The 18933-nt window shown below is 45.9% G+C and overlaps 1 protein-coding gene and 1 non-coding gene across 2 annotated transcripts in view; one reads left to right on the top strand and one right to left on the bottom strand.

Moving 5' to 3' along the window:
* The window catches only part of LOC147829449 (uncharacterized), a 30899-nt gene that overhangs the window by 8737 nt on the left and 3229 nt on the right, over window positions 1–18933 (top strand). Inside the window, exon 2 of the mRNA XM_087205736.1 lies at window positions 4519–4660. Coding sequence (XP_087061862.1) covers window positions 4519–4660 — 142 coding nt within the window. The remainder of the gene's footprint in view (window positions 1–4518; window positions 4661–18933) is intronic.
* Trnaa-agc (transfer RNA alanine (anticodon AGC)) lies at window positions 13081–13152 on the bottom strand. Its single transcript has one exon. It is a non-coding gene; the product is annotated as a tRNA-Ala (tRNA).

The raw sequence follows: 18933 nt of genomic DNA, 5'->3' as shown, positions 1-18933 counted from the left end.
GATGGGGTGAGGAAGAGCGGCTTAAAGGTCGTTTGGCTCTGGCTGCGCACCGCAAATGATGAGTTTACTCTTCTAGTGCAGCCGAGTGAAAGCCTGCCGCTTACCTTTTGGGAAAAAGTAAGAAAGGAGAACTCTTACAGTCACCGCAGCAGTGTTTTATTATTGTTTGTTTCCGAGAGGGATAGCCCGTAGCTCTCAAGTTTTCTGTTTGTTTGTTTTTTTTATGGTGTTGGGGATGGAACCCAGGGCCTCAGCATGCTAGGCACGCATGCTACCACCAAGCTGCACCCCAGCGCAGTTTCCATCTTCTCTCTCTTTCCCAGGGGGTCTAAGGGTGAGGAATTCCCATAGAAAGCCAAGGCCCCACCTCTCCCCGCCCGCTTCCTCCTGTCTGATGCTGAGCACTTTCTGGGCTGTAAAGATTGCAGGAATACTTTTATTACTTGCGATTGGATTGTAATATATGTATAAAAATCATCACTCTTCCTTTTCCCATTTTATAGCTCTTTTCTCAGTAGGTTTGCAGAATCGCTGAAGTCTGTTTCTCAGCATGTAGCACTGAGAGTCATGTTATTCACAGATTTTCACACACACACACACACACGGGAGGGGTTGCAGTTATTCATGCCCATGTGATGGCAGGCATCTTTTGCACATTCTAGAGAACTACCCAGGAATCCCTCCTTATTTGAGCCCATGCCCCAGTGTTTATCTGTAGGCAAATGTCCGTTGCAAATGCTGTTTTTTAAAATATTTTTAAAAAATGCTACCACTTACAGGGACTGAGCGTCCAACAATGTAGTGGATATAAAGCACTCTGTGTGCTAAGTTTAGATAGGAATGCACCTTAATATCTTTAAGAGTTATTTTTCAGTGCTCCTGCAGAAGTGACTTAAGAACTGAGTAAGTCAGTAAATGAACCTTGAGACGCTGTCCTGTGCCATAACTCGAAGTCAGCCTGAGTGGTCTTGAGTTTGGGGTGGTAGGGTGGAACTGGATGATTCCAGATATACACCAATCGAAAGGATTCCTATGCCTTCTTAGATGTTTGTAACTCTTGATTTGCTTTCTTGGTTTTAAAAATTAGTAAGCAAGTTCCAGATGTGGTCCTGTTCAGTGGTGATATCGTTTAGGAGGAATATTATCTATAATTTAGAAATGCCCTGCTAATTTTTCTCCAGGAAAGAGTTTTAATGACTCTTGAACAAATTATGGAGAAATCGATTTGTTTACACATACCGGTTTGCATACAGACTTGTTGACTACTTTGGTGAGCTAAGGATTTTTTAATCATCAGTTAGCTATCTAAAACTCACTTGTTAAAGATCACATTCATCATTTGTGTTCAAAAACTGCTACTAAAAATGCGACCCGCAGTTTCACTATTGGTCTTTTGAATCTTACTCTTTCAGTGGCCTTGGGCTCATGGTTTCGGTCCCGGCCTTGGAAAGCAGAGATCCCAGCTCAAGTCCCCCAGGGGTCTGCTCTCCAGAGGGCGGCACATTCGTGGATTAGAGGCAAGGAGGGGAGGATTAACAGGCACAGTCAGATGCCTCGGCCAAGAACCTGAAGGGAAGAATCCCCGCCACCGGGGAGAAATCCCTCTAGGCTGGGAGGAAGAGGGGGAGATGAGAACAGGAGGTCCCGAGACTTGGGGGCCCTGCTGGGCTTGTTGGTCACTGCGCGGGAGAGAAGGCAAGGCCTTGGCAGGACCAGCGTGAGTGTGGAGGAGGCGAGTGCCCGCCCTCAGCTGTGGCCGCTCGCACATCTCCCTGGCCGGCGCCTCCTCGGGGCAGAGGCCTGGTCGTCCTCGATACTGGTACCGCGTGGGGGGCCCACGCCTGGGCCCAGGGGGTGGAGACCTGGCAAGGGGCTGAGCTGGAGCTTCAGTCCCGCACCGCGGGCTTGAACTGAAAACAAGCTGATGCAGAAAACACTGCATTTTCTGGCAAATATAGTTGTGTGCTGAGATTTATAACGACTGCATAGGGCGAGCTTTTTTCAGTTTAGCGTGTCCCGGAAATTCAGAGCCCCTGGGATGGATTTGTTTTCTTTTCCAGGGCTGGGGATTGAACGCAGGGCCTTGTGTGTGTTGGGCAAGTGGTTTATCGATGTCCGACACCCTCAGCCCTAGGACTAGAGTTTTGGAGGCTCTGATGAGATTTTAGGCTTCAGAGGCGGCCTACCAAGGGAGCACTGTGTCATTTCCAGTTCTCCGAGAGGCACGGGGGACCTGGGCGCGCTCCGCTAGAGGGCGCCAGAGAGGCGGCCGTGAGCCAATGAAAGCGGCCGGAGGGCAGCCAAGCCCTCGAGGTACGAGGTTCGAGGTTCGAGGTTCGAGGTTCGAGGTTCGAGCCCCCGGGAAAGCGTGGGCGGGGAGGGCAGGAGGGGTGGAAGTGTGGGTGCGGGCCCGCTGCCAGAGCCTGGGGCCATGGGGCAGGAGGAAGAGGAGAAAACAGCACCACTGCCGCCGGGGGTTTCTGCTGGGAGGGGAAGTGAAAAACCACAGAAATAGAAAGAGGATCTCGGCCTTGGGGGCTGCATTTCCCCGCGAGCTCCCCGCTCCCCACGGGTCGACGATGCCCAGGACCGAGGGGAACAGTCGCCTCCTGTGGAGCAGGTCCAGGGGCGTGGGGGAGCGACCTCCCTGGAGCGGAGCGGGGCGGCTGGAGCTCCGTCCGGTGAACACGCAGGCCTGAAACGGCAAACTGTCCCCTTTCCCTGGTTTCGGGAGGGACAGAAGCAGAGTGAGAAAGGAGAGGAGCAGCGTCTGCATCTAGGTCTTCCAAGAAGCTACTTGATCCAGCATTTAACCACATCTTGCTCCAGGGAAATCAAAAGAATAATTTTGCGCCTCTACCTGCTCCGGGAGCTTGTACACGCCAGGTGCAGCGGAGAAAGTCGCCGTCTAATTTTCAGCTGCGATTCAGAAGGCATTTACTAAGAGCTAAAGCGAATGCATGAATCCTGCACTCTTGAGAACCACACATAAAAATATCCAGGGCGACCTGGCATGGGAACTGTCACCTGACGAGAGCTGAGCCTTTTTAAAAAAATGTTATTGGGCCGGGGATTTAGCTCAGTGGTTTCCCAGCCTGCTGCGCAAGCGCAAGAACCTGAGTTTGATCCCCGGTACCAAAATAAAATAAAATAAAAATAATAATAAAAAAATGTTGTCAATTGTGGTAAAATATGCATGACAAAAGTGTGTCACCCTAAGCCATTTTTAGTGGCATATTCGGTGGCACCCAGTACACTCACGCTGTTGTGCACCCACTGCTGCCATTGGATGCTGACTCCTTATCACCCCAAACTGACACTGCACCCATTCACAGTAACTCTCCACCCATCCAGGCCTCCCGTCCACCCTTCTACCTTCTGCCTCAATGAATTAACTAAAGACCTAAAGTATCTTTTGAAATCAATGCATCTGTTTGTTTTTTTTTTGGTACTGGGGATCAAACTTGGGTCCTTGCACTTGTGAGGCAGGGAGCAGAACCACTGAGCTAAATCCCCTGCCCTCATCTGTGCTTTTTAAGGGAGAGGCCTGGTACACGGAATCTTTAAAAAAAAATTGTAAGCCAGGAATTGTGGAGCGTTCCAGTAATCTCAGCACTCTGGGAGGCTGAAGCAGCATGCATGAGCCCCTGGTTTGATCCAACGCCACTTAAAAAGATGATTTTCAAACAATTTTCATTTCTGCTTTTAACGACCCTTTACTTTTGCAGGACAACTAAGGATATTACCAAAATCTTAGAAAAATAGATGGGTTAGTGTAGTTTGGGAGCTGTAAAATGCAAATTTTCCTTAAAAATGACATTATTTAGGAATTGGAAATATGTTAGTTCCAGTTTTTTCTGGGTAGTTTTTTGAAGTTAAAATATACATAACTTAGGGCTGGGAATGTAGCTCATGACAGAGTCTGGCTTAGCATGAGAGAGGCCCTGGGCTCAATTTTGTCTGTGTGTGTGTGGGGGGGGGTATGTAGCATAAAATTGACCATTTTGACCATTTTTATGAATATTTAAATGTATTTTACTTCTCTCAGAAGTTTCTTCCTACTTTTTGCATAAGCCGTATCCAGCAGATAGTGTTTAGGAACATTTACTTCTTAACTTTGACAAAATTATGAGTAATGCTATTGTCCCCTTTTGAAAATAGATTCTAAAGTGGTGTGGATCAACAACTATGTCTTTGTCTTACTGGTTCTTTGCTCTTCTGTGACCTTTTAACCACTAAGTATCACAATTACAGTAGCCCTACGCTTTCTCTCCTTCAGCGGCGTGATTTCAGCCTCACTGTGTATTAATAGATACCTTTGTCTACCCTCTAGTCATGGTGATTCTCACAGTGGTTCTTCACTGAACCCTGCCCAGAGTTACTTTTGTGACTTTATTTAGAAACCTAGTGATGCTGTATGTAAACTGTCCTTTAAATAAAACAATTCACAGCCATTGGCCAGAGTGGGTTTCTAGGCTAGAACCATGGGTGTGAGGAGGTCTGTGCTCTCTCCTGCAGGGAGCTTGCCTCCCTCCTGCAATCTACCCGCTCTCACCCCACAGACAGTGCCACGTTCTTCCAGCAGGACTGTGGCAGCACGGGCCAGAGCAGCCCTGAACCATTGCTGCACCTCACGTCGGGTGGCAGATCTGCCCAGAAAGTGCTGTCCAAAATACGAATGAAGGCCACATGGAGGGAGAGGCACCAAGGATCTACAGATGAGGCTCACACTGAGGCCGCTGGTGTCTCCAGGTGCTGGTGCCACCTCCCAGCCTGGTCCCTTAAGTGTGCATCCCTGCAGCTCGTTGGCAGCATGCTTGCCCAAGAGGTTCCAGGCCTGGGTTCTCTCTGCAGCACTGGGAAAGCAAAACAGAAACCCATGACCAACTGTTCTGGATGGAGATACAGAGGAGAGGGAGAAAGAGAGAGAGAGAGAGAGAAAGAGAGAGCGAGAGCGCCTATCTGGGGAATTCAGACACAAGAATGGCAGGTCCACCTCGAGGAACACACTGCTTGCAAGAGCTGAGCAGGCTTCACCAAGTAAGAGAGCCAGGCCCCACTGCACCCCTCAGCTTGTGTAATGATAAAACCCGGGGCTCAAAGCTGCCTTTCCCACTCTGCTGCCCTCTGAGGGCGGGGATTGCCTGTTTCATGGTCCAGGGGTGCTTAAGGTGCGACATGGCTGTATTAACTTCGCTGCTGTTGTCATTTCTGAAAGAATAAGTTGCCATTTGTTGTCTTGCAATGTGGGTCCAAAAGCACCGGAAGGAAATTGGTCAGGTGCTGCACGTGGGAGAGGACGGCAGAGCAAAGGCATGGAGAGAGCTGGGGCAGCCCGGGAAGACAGGTTTGGGGTGACGGGAGGAGGGATGAGAACAGAGGGCGGGTGGCAGGGTGCTCTCGAATTACTGCAGAGGGCCTTGTAGGCTCCGGTAAGAATTGGACTTTATTCTAAGAGGTGACTTACTCTGTAGGCAACAGGACCCCACTCAGTTTTAAAGGAGGAAAATAATGACAGCACGTCTGTGTTTTAGAAGGACCCTGCCCATTTCCAAGAGCCTTTGCGACTGCCGCGGGTAACAGGAAGCCCGGAAGAGTCCGGGGTGCAGCTGCTGGAACGTTGGATTGGATGAGAGATCACACTGAGAGAAGCAGCCCAGGAGGCCCGGGGAGATTGGGCCCCCTCCTCCCTTTGCGATGTTCTTTCTCCCTTTTAGAAAAATGATCTGAAGTTCAACAGCCGGCTTTGGTCAGTGGAAATGAGTCTCTCAGAAGTTCTCTGGCTTTGGACTGCGGGAGGGGACCTGGTGCTGTGGATTCCGAGCCAGGAGCCCCTCTCCGGGAGCCCACAGCTGGTTTTAAGCCACGCAAGCGCCTTCGTGGAGCCGGCTCACCCAGAAGGTCTCCAGCACCCCGAGGTCTGCACAGGAGTCCCCGGGGCAGGAGCCGGCCACACGCAGGCAGAAGTGCGTGAGTCAGAGCATCAGACAGGAGAGCTCGCAGAGCGCCTCACTGCGCCTAAGCCTTAGAGGTCGGAGTAGTTTCTAGTGGCGGCCAGGCGGGGCTCAGGCGTGGGAGGCAGGGGCTGGAAGCCTTTGTTCATTCAGGCTGGCGCAGCCATTTGGAGGGAGCTCTTGGTGAGAGGGACACTGAAGGGTTGGAGGTGGAAGAGTATAACAACTTGGAGGAGCTGGGGCGGGGGTGCACACCTGTGATCCCAGCACTCGGAGAGGCCGAGGCAGGAGGACCGAAGTTCAAGCCCAACCAGGCCATTTAGTAACTTAGCGAGACCTCGTCTCAAAATTAATAGTAGTAATAAAAATAAGTAATGGTCTAGGGATGAACCTGGGTTCAATTCCCAGTACAAGAAAGAAAGACTGAATGGAAAAGTGGTTATTGAGGAAGCAAACGGAACAGTGATCTCAGGAGTAATTCCATTTGCGGGGCGTCAGGGATGCAGAGCTCGGAGGCGGCCTGGCGAAGAGCGACTTTCGTGGGCAGAGAGAAGGGGAAGTGGGTGGCTGCGGCAGAACGGGCGACCACAAAGTGCGAGCTGCGCCGCGAATCCCAGGCACCGGACGACTGAGCGGGCGTTTTAACATGGGCGCCATCCTGTAAAACAGGAGTTGGCCATTTCATTTTCCTCGCCTCTCAGCCGACACAAATCTGCTCTTGGCTTGCTCAGGCCGCACGCCTGAGTCGTTCCTGGCTCCGGCCTTTAGACACGACGTCGGGCCTGCGCCGAGGAAGCTGGCTGGCCCTTCTCTGGGACCTGGGCTCTGCCCGCCTCGCAGCCCCTGCCCTGCTAAGCCTTGGCCCCGGCCGGCCTCCTGTGCAGCCTTGGGCTCACGCGCGAGGCTTCCTCCCGGCGCGCCACCGGGGAAGGTCCCTGTGGAAGCCCTGAGGCCTGCGCGTGTGAGAGCGAAGGTCGAGCACCACCGTGGGCCCCTGCGGCGCCTGCCCACCCCTCCACCCCTGCCGTCTGCTCTTCCCCACTCTGCCCTCCCAGCACCCTCCGCCTCAGGGCCTGGAGCGAGCTTCCCCAGACAGCTCCAAGCCAATTGCTGGGCCCAAATGCCTTATTTATGTATTTATTTATTTGGGAAATCACATCCAGGGAGTCCTTAGCTATAGTATCTCCAGCCCCTTTTTCCTTTTTTTTTGAGACAGGGTTTTGCAGAGTTGCCCAGGCTGGCTTCCAATTTGTAATCCTTCTGCCTCAGTTTCCCAAGTAGCTGGGATTAGAGGTGTGTGCCCCCACATCCGGCAGATACCACCTCTCCTAGGAGCCCTACTTTGACTCCCCCCCCCATTTAAAATTGTGTCTGTGCCTGTCTGGCAGTTACAGCAAAATGCTGACTACAGTATCTGTTGTAATAGAATAAACAGAAATCTAGGAAAACATTTCTGAAGAGGAACTTCAGTATGTAGACTTACGTTTTGATATTTAAAAATTTACTTCTATAGCTATAAAATTTAAACCAAATTTCATAGCCATTGTTCCTAATTGGATTTTTCAGGAAATAAAAACATCTATTATACTTAAACAGAATTGAATTATTCTTTTCCATTATAATCCTATGTATTATTTCCCCCACATAGACCTTTAAAAAATTTTTATTTTGATCTTATACATTCCTCCTTCAAACATTATTGTTTTCATCCCCTAGAAGTTCGAAATCAGCAAGAATGAAGAAATCAACCTAGAAGTGGACATTAAAATCTCTCAACTTCTCCATTTTGATACTGAAGACCTAGAGACCCGGGAATGCTCAGAGTTTTGCCTAAAGTCACTCGCTGCTTGACCATAGCCAGGCCTGGAAGGCAGGGCTGCTCAAGGCTAGCAGAGCACTGTCCCCAGCACTGCTGCCCACCTCCAAATGCCTGCGGGTCAGAGAGCAGTTAGCCAGGTTGTATTTATTTATTGGCAGGCACTAGCTAATAAAGTTGGGGAAAACCAGGCTAAGTCACTGTTGCACTAGCTGTCTTACATATGTAATGAGATTTAATTTGAAAATATGCAGAACACTTTGCTATAAAGTTTGACTACTTGCTCTGGCAATTCACCCTCCAGCATTAGCCGTTTTATTACAAAGGACTGTATTAACTACCTGCCCATTCCTCTGTGCACATATGTGGCCCTTTCTTAGGATCTAATGAGGAAATGTTGGATTAAACGCAGGGGTCTTGTATTCTTGGAAGGGCTAAGTGTAGATTTTATGCAGTCTCACCACAGAAATGAGTATGTGAGGTAATGCATATGGTAATCTGTTCAGTTTAGCCATTCCATGATATACACATATTGAGAAAAATCATGTTGTATATCATAAATATAATTTTTATTTGCCAATTTAAAAAATAATTCATTCTTTTTAAAGAATGGGCTAAGTGCTCACCACATGAACAAACAATGGAGACCTTGTCAGGTGAAATTATTGTAACAAAATAGTGTCACCATCATAACCAAGTTGGGGCCCCAGACACTGTGGGGCTGGGGACTTCTGAAGAGATTCAAACAACCTCGCCGCTCATCTCCCCGATGTCTTTCCCCTCTGCCACCTCAGTCCTCACTAATCCCCAAAATGAGGCCAAGTGTTAGCCATGGTGTTCAGTAACCTGCAGACCTACTTCAAGTCTGTAGGAACACAGCGATGGTAAACTCTGGTCAGTGTGGGACACCACCGAACTGGAACTGTGCGGTTAGGGCCCCATCTGTTGCCTGCACTAGTGGGTCATTTGTAGAGTAATTGCAAAGATTTTGCAAGGGTTTATACAGCATCTGAAATCCTAGACTTCTACTCCCGTGAGACTCTCACAGTGAGCTTGTTTACGCCTCTCATCAGCTGTACGAGAGCCCACTTTATTATCTTAAATGGCCCCTTCTTCTTGCTCTATTTCCTGATAGCTAACCTTCACGAAGAGAATGGAAAAGACTTTAATAATAGAGAGGACCTGCGTCCCCACATAGTTTCTTGTCACTAAGGTACAGAGATTTCATAGGCTGCTCTGTGTTTGCAGAGAAAAAACACAGTTTAAGAATCAAAAGTACACAGCAAATTGAGGCTTACACCAAAGAGGAAGTATGGCGCATTTCTGTTTTTCAATTCACCATGCCGGAGCCTTCCACATTTGGAACGCAGACTGCCCTGCTGGCAGGGATTTGGAATCAATTTACAGTGTGCGATACGATAACACATGCTCTGGATCAGCGGCAGGGGAATGTTTGGGGCTGTAATTCTGTCTGGCTCCCCATTAGCCGAAGCCTTGCTAAAGTCACAGCTGGAGAAGTGTCCAAAACGAGCTAGGCTCATTGTGAGGGTGTTTGTGTGTTTGTGTGTGTGTGTGTGCATGAAGGAGTGGGGAGAGGAGACAGAGGACAGTTTACGAAGGCAACACGAAACCTAGCTCCAGGGACAAGTGCTAAATTAAGGCCCTCAAAAATAAACAGCACTGTTATCACATGGTAAACTGGTGTCTGGTGGAGGTCACTATTTTTCTCAGCTGGAAAAGTTGCTGTATATCCTCAGGCTTCTGGGCTGAACATGACGACAGATGCTTAATAATGCTAGAGAAAGAACACAACCCCAGACCCAGTGGTGGCAAGAGAAGAATCAGTGGAAAGGTTCATTTTAATAAGGCACAAAAGCATGTATACAAGCGTCCAACAACGTGAGTCGAAACCTGATATCCCTGAAGCAGGAGGTAAAAGCTGACTCTTGGCTCCTGTGAGCCCAACATTCAGGCAACGTGTAAGTGCGTGTAACTGCAAGCATGAAGCTAGCTCAGCTTGCGGGCTTTGTGAAGCCAGATGCTTAGATGAGAAAGATCAAGTGTTCTTTGAGACGATATAAGTTACTTGCACATTGAGATCAGCAGAAAGAATAACTTGTATAATGTAGTCCTACTTTCATATTTCTTGTTTCTTAAAGTCTATAGTGTTCTATACCTTGAAAATGGCTTAATGGTTTTACCTGAGTTATATAGATAGATACAGCCCTTCTCTGGTGGTTATCATGAATGAATGAATAGATGGATGGTCACATGATTTAAAATACGTAGACTAACATCAATCGAGCCAACCACGGTTGATTTGGTGGGCTTTTTAAATTAGTTTTAAAATTTTTATTAATCTATTTTCACAGTACATAATGATTACATTATTATGTCTCAGAAGTTGGTACATGTCCCTAACACATCTTTGTTCCTCCCCTTCCTCTCCCCTGCGTCCCCTGAATGTGGTGTTATGACTGGCTTATAGATCAATCTGGTTAAATGGTCAAGCTAAAACCATAGCTTCAGGTGGAAAAAATTATAATTTTACCATTACTTGCTCAAATTTCTGTCTTAAAATAAAAAATAAAAAGAGCTAGGGATGTAGCTCTGTGCGAAAACCCTGGGTTCAATCCTAGTACCACAAAAATAAACAAACAAATACACACAAAATGAAAGAATTTGCAAGCTCATGTATAGATTTATGATTCTACTTAAAGAACACCCTGGGTAACTGTAGTCTGGCAGAGTGAATCACTCCTCTTCAGGGAAGAGATTTATCCAGCATTTCTCAGGTGACCGAGTGCTTCCATGCACTCTATCCACCTAGTCCTCTCTACCTCTTCTTCCTTTTTCGTACTAAGCCACCATCTGGGCTTGTTCTTCGGAGTGGTCAGAAGCATTTGATCTTAATATCAGAGCAACATTTTCCCAGAGACTTATCTTCATTACATCAGCTTCCTCTGATAAATCAAAGGATGTCCTAGGCATTTCCTGTTCAGGGCCACTGACCTGTGTACCAGTTTCCTGCTCCCAAGAAGCTGGTAGTGACCCACTCATTTGAGGTGCAGAGAGAAGTCCAACCACTGATCCCCTTTCCATGTGGGTTGCCAGCTCCCACCTTGTGCTCCCCTTCACCCTGATGACCCTCTCTAGTCTTCCTGTTGATGACTTTTTCAACTGTGCAAAATTTTCTCCCCTTGGAACTGAAACTTTAAAATCTTTTGATAGACAAATGCATATATGAATTGCTTACCACCGTGGCCTCTCAAGTCTTCTGGGGTTTGGTTTGTGTTTAAATGGATGCACCTCGTCCATGTTGATCCTGGCACGAAGTCCTTCCAAGCAGAGCGTGTCTCCCTCCCTCCTTTATGATCCCTGTTTTCTGCCAAACCCGAAGTCTCTCCTTTGCCCTTTCCCACTGTTATTCTCTGGAAGTCCTTCTGCTCCAACTTCATGTGTACACAGCATTCTTTTCTATTGTTTCTCTCTTGGCAGCATTTTAAAAACCCTTAATGTATATGTTTGTCCTTGAATCCAGTATTCTCACGGAAGCTGGCAGGGCATTCATTGCCATTTTCATGTTAGTGGCTGTCTTTGTGTTCTCTCGATTTTGGAGAAATTACAAACATCACTACGAACATCTTCACAGTGTTTCACTTGGAAGTATTCTCTGAACATGAACTTCCCAGACCATTGCTGGTCAAGGCCGAGGCCATCTCTAGGGCTCTCGTTCCACATTCAAGTTGCCTTTGAGAACACTTGCCTTCTCTCCTCTCCGTGGCACCACAGGAGTGGGCTTCGTTGAGCCTTTCTCTACATGGAAATGACTCTCAGTGCACTCGGACCCCCTCTGGCCGTGCTCCGCAGCCTTGTTTAAGATGGTGTGGAGAGGGTATGTGAGAGTTCTTTTCAGTAATCCACCTGTCAAACAATCGAGAGTACACATCGGTCCTCTACACACACACACATGCACAAAATGTCTAAATAGAAGGACTGCAATGGAGGCATTTTCACAGTAGGGCAGCTTTAGTTTCATGAAGGGCTGGCATTCAAGGTGTCTTGGTGAAAGCATTTTTTTTCTTCAGTACTAGGGACCGAACCCAGGGCCTCTGTGCTGAGCTACATCCCCATCCCTTAAAAAAAAATTGGTTTTTTCGAGACAGGATCTCACTAATTTGCTAAGCTGCCCAGGCTGGGCTCCCAGAGTGTTAGGATTACGGGTGTGTGCAGCACACCCAGCTGGTGAAAGCATTTTAACGGCCATCACTTGAGCTCGTCTGGTGCAGCGCCCATCCCAACCCTTGAGGTCTCTTCTTCCAGCTTCACTTTATGTTTCTTGATATAGGAAATAATAACGTCATTATGATATATTAAGGAAACGAAGCTTTACTATGTGTCAGAGGCTCTTCTACAGGGTTACTTATTATACGAACTCATTTTTCTGCCACAACCTGCAGACAGGCTATTGTTAGCTCCACTTAAGCACAGAGAGGTTAAGTAACTTGCCCAAGGCTGTACAGATGGGACACTAGATTCTACCAACTGTAAGCTTTGCCAAGCAGCCCACGGCGGCAGTCCACGGCGGCAGTCCACGGCGGCAGTCCACGGATGCTGAGGAAAGAACAGACACCCCCCCCCCAATCACAAGATCTGGCTCCCCGCTGCTGACCTGGCAGCTTTTTGTTTGAACTTTAAGTGCCAAACTTAATATGCTTGTAATTTGAAAGCATGCAGATTCAGAAAGCTGTGAAGTTGCTTTGCTTAGTGGATTTTGAAGCAGTAAAAAGATGATGAATTTTGAAAGTTCAAGTTTCCTGCTTTAAAGCTATCAGGCCAGGACAGAAAGTTATTCAAAGGAAAGGACCTGAGAGGTCGCACCATCTCATGGCTTTATTTTCAAAGTCCCATGGAGCTGATGTGCCTAATTCAAGGTTGTGAAGCATGTTTTCCAAAACTGTACTAAGATTGTTGATTGTTAGATTGTACTTGATTGTTGAGATGAGTGAGTCAGATAAATGCTGAAGACTATGTAGGATTCCATCTAGTTATGACATTTGGTATACCGTAGTGGTTTGGGGCATTCCTACAACAGCATGGGCTGATATAACGTAATCCATGTAATCATCTAGACAGAAAATTCTCATTTCCACTGTTGAGTAGTATAACTTTGCCCTGAAACCATGAAACAATCAATAACCAGAAGCTGGTTATGTAGTATGGACATCCTCTTAGGAAGAACTCCTGAGGTTCTTGTGGTGTCATGATGTCTTTTATTTGGTGTTTCCAATTGCTTTCTTTTTTGGGGGGTGGTGGTGCTGGGAATTGAACCCAGGGCCTCGCACATGCTAGGCAAGCACTCTACCACTGAGCTGCACCCCCAGAACCATCTAATTGCATGCATTTCAGCATTAAGTTTCTATTCACTCCAGGTGTTAAGGAGTGTCGCTCTGGTGGCCAAAAGTATGGATTCTGGGGCTGCATTGCTTGGGTTTGAGTTCTAGCTTTGCACTTAAAATTTAAAAAAATTTTTTATTAGTACATATTTGCAGCACATAATGATTGCATTCATCCTGGGGAGTTGGTACATGTGCATAGCACATCTTTATGTTTTTCAGCCCTTCTCCCTACCCCTCCCTCCAACTCTTGATCCCTTCCCTTTTGCAAAAGATCTATCTCCCTGCTTCCTATTATCTTTTATTTTGCTCTTTATTTACCCTTGGGTTTCTCATATGAGAGAAAACCATGCGATATTTAAGCTTGCCTGTCTGATTTATTCTAGCTTTGCACTTACTAGTTTATGACTTGGGCAATTGCACCTTTCCTATCTGTGTGCTATGGTCTGAGTGTTATTCCCCCACCACCATTTATATGTTCCAACCTAAACTCCTAGGTGACAGTGTTCAGAGTTAGGGCCTTTGAGAGGTGATTAGGTCATGAGGATGGAATCTTCAGTGTTCTTAGAGATTCCAGAGAGCTTCCTTGACTCTTCTACTGTGTGAAAAATACAATAAAGAGGGATCATCTATGAAACAGGAAATGGGCCTGAAATAGGATCCTGGATCTGACTTGATTTTGGAGTTCTTGACCTCCAGAATTGTAAGAAATAAATTACTGCTGTTTATAAGCCAGTATTTTGTTATAGTAACATGAAGGGACCAAGACACTGGGTCTCAATTTCCCCATCTGTAAAATAGGGATAATAATAATTCCCACATCCCGTGGGGTTGTTGGAAGAATGAAATGACTTACGTGCAAAGCTCAGCACATCATGAACACTACATGAGGGTTTCTAGCATTATTTCTAGAAGCAGTTGAGTTCTAATATAGTCATTTTGGGTTGTTAAATAGTGATGGGGCTGAAAAAGTACACATCATTTCTGCTTCTCAGACTAGGGCTAGGTCTTGTTTATAGCCTGCATGAGACTTTCAAAAATAGTTTTTCCAAAATAATCTACCAAGATATTGACTCTATTTACAGAACTGGAATTCTTGTGAATATTCTGAACTGTGTCTTTTCCAAAAAGGAAGGAAAAGAAATGTTACAAATGGCATGTGAGGCCACTCAGACAGGCGTTGTGAGAAAAAAGTTTTATTCCAGTCTGAGTATGAACAGAGACTGAAATTGAGGCAGATTTTAGCTGCTAGCTTGGAAGAGGCAAATTACATTGATGTGTGGATGGGCTGACACTAAGAGAGAGAGACATACCAGCAGCTAACTGGGAAGGGAATTAGGCTTATATAGTGCTTATAAAGGGGGCTATGATCATACGGAACATTTATGACTGACGGTCCAAGGATGGTCAGCACAGGTGTGCAGATAATCACTGAACTTCTTGCAGCAGGGAGATTGTATACTCCAACCCGAATTTTCTTTATGGCCAACTGTCCTGGTAGCCTGTTGTTTGCAGAATGCAGCCTGTTTGCTTGTGAAGGTCTCATTCAGGCCAGGCATGACAAGAAAAAAGAAAAAAAAAAAGTACTCCCTAGTCTGCATTTTGAATCTCCATGAAGATGTCAGTAACAAGTGTAAACCATTAAATAAGTTAATGCAGTTGCTATCTCAGAGGTTTGCACAGTTAACTGTCCTGGTAATCTCTGGGATAGTATGCACAAAAGTCCACAGAGCACAAGATCTGGGTGTCTAAAAGGATACAGACTCAAAAGAAAAATGATAGATTTTTACATTGCCTGTAATTTAGCACCTGGAGAGTGAATGGTGAGGTACTTTTCTTTTAGCGATATGTAGCAATAGTAACTCCCTCCTCCCAGTGGTGGTTGGTTGAACCCAGTCCCTTTGTCCTGAGTTACATCCCCAGCCATTTAAAAAATGTTTTTTGTTTTCAAATTTTGAGACAGGATCTTATTAAAGTGCTAAATTTTCCAGGCTGGGCTCAAATTTACAGTCTTCCTGCCTCAGCTTTGCAGTGCACTGGAATTGCAAGCATACATTGCCACACCTGGTATAACTTACTCTTAATGACTACAGCTGGGTGGTAATAGGTTTTTCTAATTGTCCTACAAGCATCCTCAAACAAGTAGAATTCCAATTCTTTTTTATTTTTTCCATACCAGGAATTGAAGTTGGGACCTTGTGCTTACAAGGCAGGAGGCAGAACCACTGAGCTAAATTCCCGGCCCGAAATTAAAGACATCTTGACTTTTGCCTTGAGCAACTAGGTAGATGGTGGTGCCATTGGTGTAAACTTAGGAAGACTGTGGTCATAACACCTGTGGAGCAAGGGAATCAAATTAGGTTTGAGATGCTAATTAGACATTCAAATGGAGACATCAAGCAGGCAGTTGAGTGTAAGAGTGTGGAACTTCAGGGTGTGAATAAAATGCTAATTTGGGACTCCAAGCAGCTTAGAGACAGTATTTAATGATGCAGGACAGGGGACCCTACGAATTCATCCAGAGAAAGTACAATGAATGTCAAGGACCAAACCCCGAGACTCTTTTAGAGAAAAGTGCAGAGCAGATTAAGGACTTACTCTGTTTTCTGCTGCTATCACAGAACACTGAAGATGGGGTGATTTATAAAGAGGAGAGATTTACTCCTAACTGTTCAGGTCCTTGGGAAATCTAATACCAAGATGCCAGCATCTGGTGAGAGTCTTCCTGACTTGTCATAATGTGGTGGAGGACATACAAGATTGGTCACTCTTCTTATACAGTCACTGTAAAGGGTAAATGTGTTGTTAGGAAGTGAGGTCTGGTTGGAGGTGGGTCACTGGGGGTATGACCTGGAAAGGTATATTCTTGTCCCTGTCTCCTCCCTCTCTTTCCTCCCTTCCCCTCTTCCCTTCCCTTCCCTTCCCTCTCCCCACTCTCTGCTTCCTGGTTACCATGATGTGAGCAGCTTTTCATCAACCATTCTCCTCTCCCATGCCATTTCTCCTTTGGAGCCAGTCAACCACGGACTGGTACTGTGAGTCAAAATAAACCTTTCATCTTGTAAGTTGTGGATATTGGGTATTTTATCCCAGCAACAGTAAAGTAACTAAGACAGATTTTGGTAGTAGGAGTGGGCTCTGCCTGTACCTGGCCATGTGATTTAGAAGCCTTTGGAACTTGTTCATGGGAGGCATTTGGAAAGGCTTGGAGATGCTGACTAGAGAAGACCTGGAATGTAAGAGTGTGAGCTGAGCTTAATGGGAGGAGATTCTGGTTGGAGCTCAGAAGACCAGAATGCTGATAGAAATGCAGACAGTAAAAGGCGAACTCAGGAGGTTTCAGCTGGAATAAGGGTCCCATTGGCAATTGGACTAGAGGCCATGTGTGTTATGTTCTGGCAGAAAATTTGTCTACATTTTGTCCTTGTCCTGAGACTTTGGGACAGACTGAGATTAAAGGCAGTGGGCTAATTAATCTGCACAGGAAATTTCAAGGCATCTCAATATTCAAGCTGTGGCATGGATACCGTTATCTTTAGCGAGATCTACAATAAAAAGCAGGAACAAATTGCAGAGCTGAATACTTTGAAAAGTTTTGCAGTTTTGCCAGAAAGGAAGCATATAAAGTTGGGGGAAAGGAAAACATGGTTGCCAAAAAGGTTAGCACTGAAAAGAAGCCAAGTGGCCGGGGATTTAGCTTAGTGGTTCCAGTACCTGCCTCTCAAGCACAAGGTCCTGAGTTCGATCCCTGGTATCAAAAAAAAAAAAAAAAAAAAAGGAAGAAGAAGAAGCCAAATACTTTACATAAAGACAATAGGAAAAATGATCTGAGCCATCTCAGGAATCAGCAAGACCCCACCCCTTATAGGCTCATAGGTAAAAAACTGTAAAGCTCTTTGAGAAGAAAACCTCAGGGTCCCCTGCTTGAGAAAGACCATCAAAAGAATTGGTTCCTCCCAGATTTGTTTCACAGTGCTCAGTCATCCAGGCACTCAGAGGCCTCTATAGCTGTGGTCCAGGGGGCCCTGGCTACTGCTTGAGCTGGTGGCAGACCATCATGTAGTGTTGGTTTATCAGGTATGCAAAATGCAAGAGTTGTGGGATCAGGAAGGATTCCACCCAGACTTTATAAGGCTTAGGAGGCCAGGCAGTGTGCTCCTGAGAGGGCAGTGCATGAGAGTGAACCAAAAGTGCAGTGGAGACCTCAGAAAGTTGGAGATGCCAGGAACGGGAATTATCTACTGAGGAAAGCTGCAGGCAGTGAGTAGAGCCAACCCAAGAGAGAGGTTATGAGGGCTGCAAAGGGCAATGCCAGAGAGATGGGACCATCCCAATGCTTTGGAGCTCGAATCACACCACACTATGTCCTGGGTGCTGGACACAGAGCTATAGGATTTAATGTTTTCCTTGGTCCTATTCATTTCTATCTCCCTCTTCTCCCCTTTGAAATGGAAATGCTTATTCTAAGCTATTGTATCTTGGAAGTGTTTAACTTTCTTTTTGATTTTTACAGGGGCTTACAGCTAAGAGTTTGCCTTAAGTATCAGAGGAGACTTGGGACTTGGACTTTCCAGCAATGCTGGAACTGTTAAGACTTTGATGATTCTTAAAAATGGACTATATTTTGCATAATGAGATGAACATGAGTTGTTTGGGGGCCAGAGGTATAAAGTTATGGTTTAGATCTTAAATGTCCCCCCAAAGCCTCATTTGTTTGGACGGTAAATGGACCATGGGGGCACTATCTTCATGAGTGGATTCATTCATGGATGAGCTCAGTAGCTAAATGTGCTGTTAGGAGGCAGGGCCTGTTGGAGGTGAGTCACTGGCGACATGACCTAGAAGGATGTATTCTTTCCCTGGCTCCTCCCTTTTCTCTCCTATTTCTTGGCCACGTGCCCTTTTGTCCTTAGTGTCTCTGTCATAGAGCTGGATGATCACTGAAACTGTGAACCAATAAACCTTTTGTCCTTTAAGTCGTGGGTGTTGGGTATTTTGTCTCAATGATGGGAAAGTAACTAAGTCAGCTGCCAAACCTCTGGACGTCACATCTGTGTTCCACCTGGCAGGACACAGAGCAAAAGCTCTGTGCTAGCTAACTCTATTCCTTTTCATCAGGAAAACAATAGCTTTCCTGGAAGTCAATCCAGAAGTTTGCTTATCTCTCATTGACCAGACCTACTCAAGACAGCCAGGCCATAATGCAAAGGAAGCTGGGAAGGTGACGTGACATTTTTTATTTTTTAAATTTATGCATCATTCATTTAATCATATCTCATACATGCTGGGCAAACACTCTACCACTGAGGTGCAGTCCCCAGTCCTAATCATATTTAAACATTTAGCAGGACCACACTCATGCCATTGTGCATAAACCAAGTAGCCTCCCTTTAAATTTATTTTTTGTCTTTAAAATAGTTATTTCTGGGCCGGGGATTTAGCTCTGGTTCCGTCACCTGCCTTGCAAGTGCAAGGTCCTGAGTTTGATCCCCAGTACCAAAAATAAATAAATAAAATAAAATAGTTATTTCTTGCACTTGGAAGGCTGAGACAGGAGGACGAAGAACTTGAGCCCACCTGGCCTATATATAGCAAGTTCGAGGCCAGCCTGGACTACATAATGAGTTCATGACCAGTCTGGACTACACATTGAGACTCTCAAAAAAAAAGTTATTTAATTCAAAACTTTAACCTAGTTGATTTAATTTTAATTCACATACAGTAAAATTTAATCATTTTATTGTAGTTTTATTAAAAGATATAGAGA

Source organism: Heterocephalus glaber, unplaced genomic scaffold (genome assembly GCF_053883595.1).
Source record: "Heterocephalus glaber isolate CG9 unplaced genomic scaffold, H.glaber_assembly_v1.0 deba00000613, whole genome shotgun sequence".
Classification (NCBI taxonomy): domain Eukaryota; kingdom Metazoa; phylum Chordata; class Mammalia; order Rodentia; family Bathyergidae; genus Heterocephalus; species Heterocephalus glaber.
The sequence above is the reverse complement of the archived record's forward strand: the minus strand, read 5'-3'. Positions and strand labels throughout refer to the sequence as shown.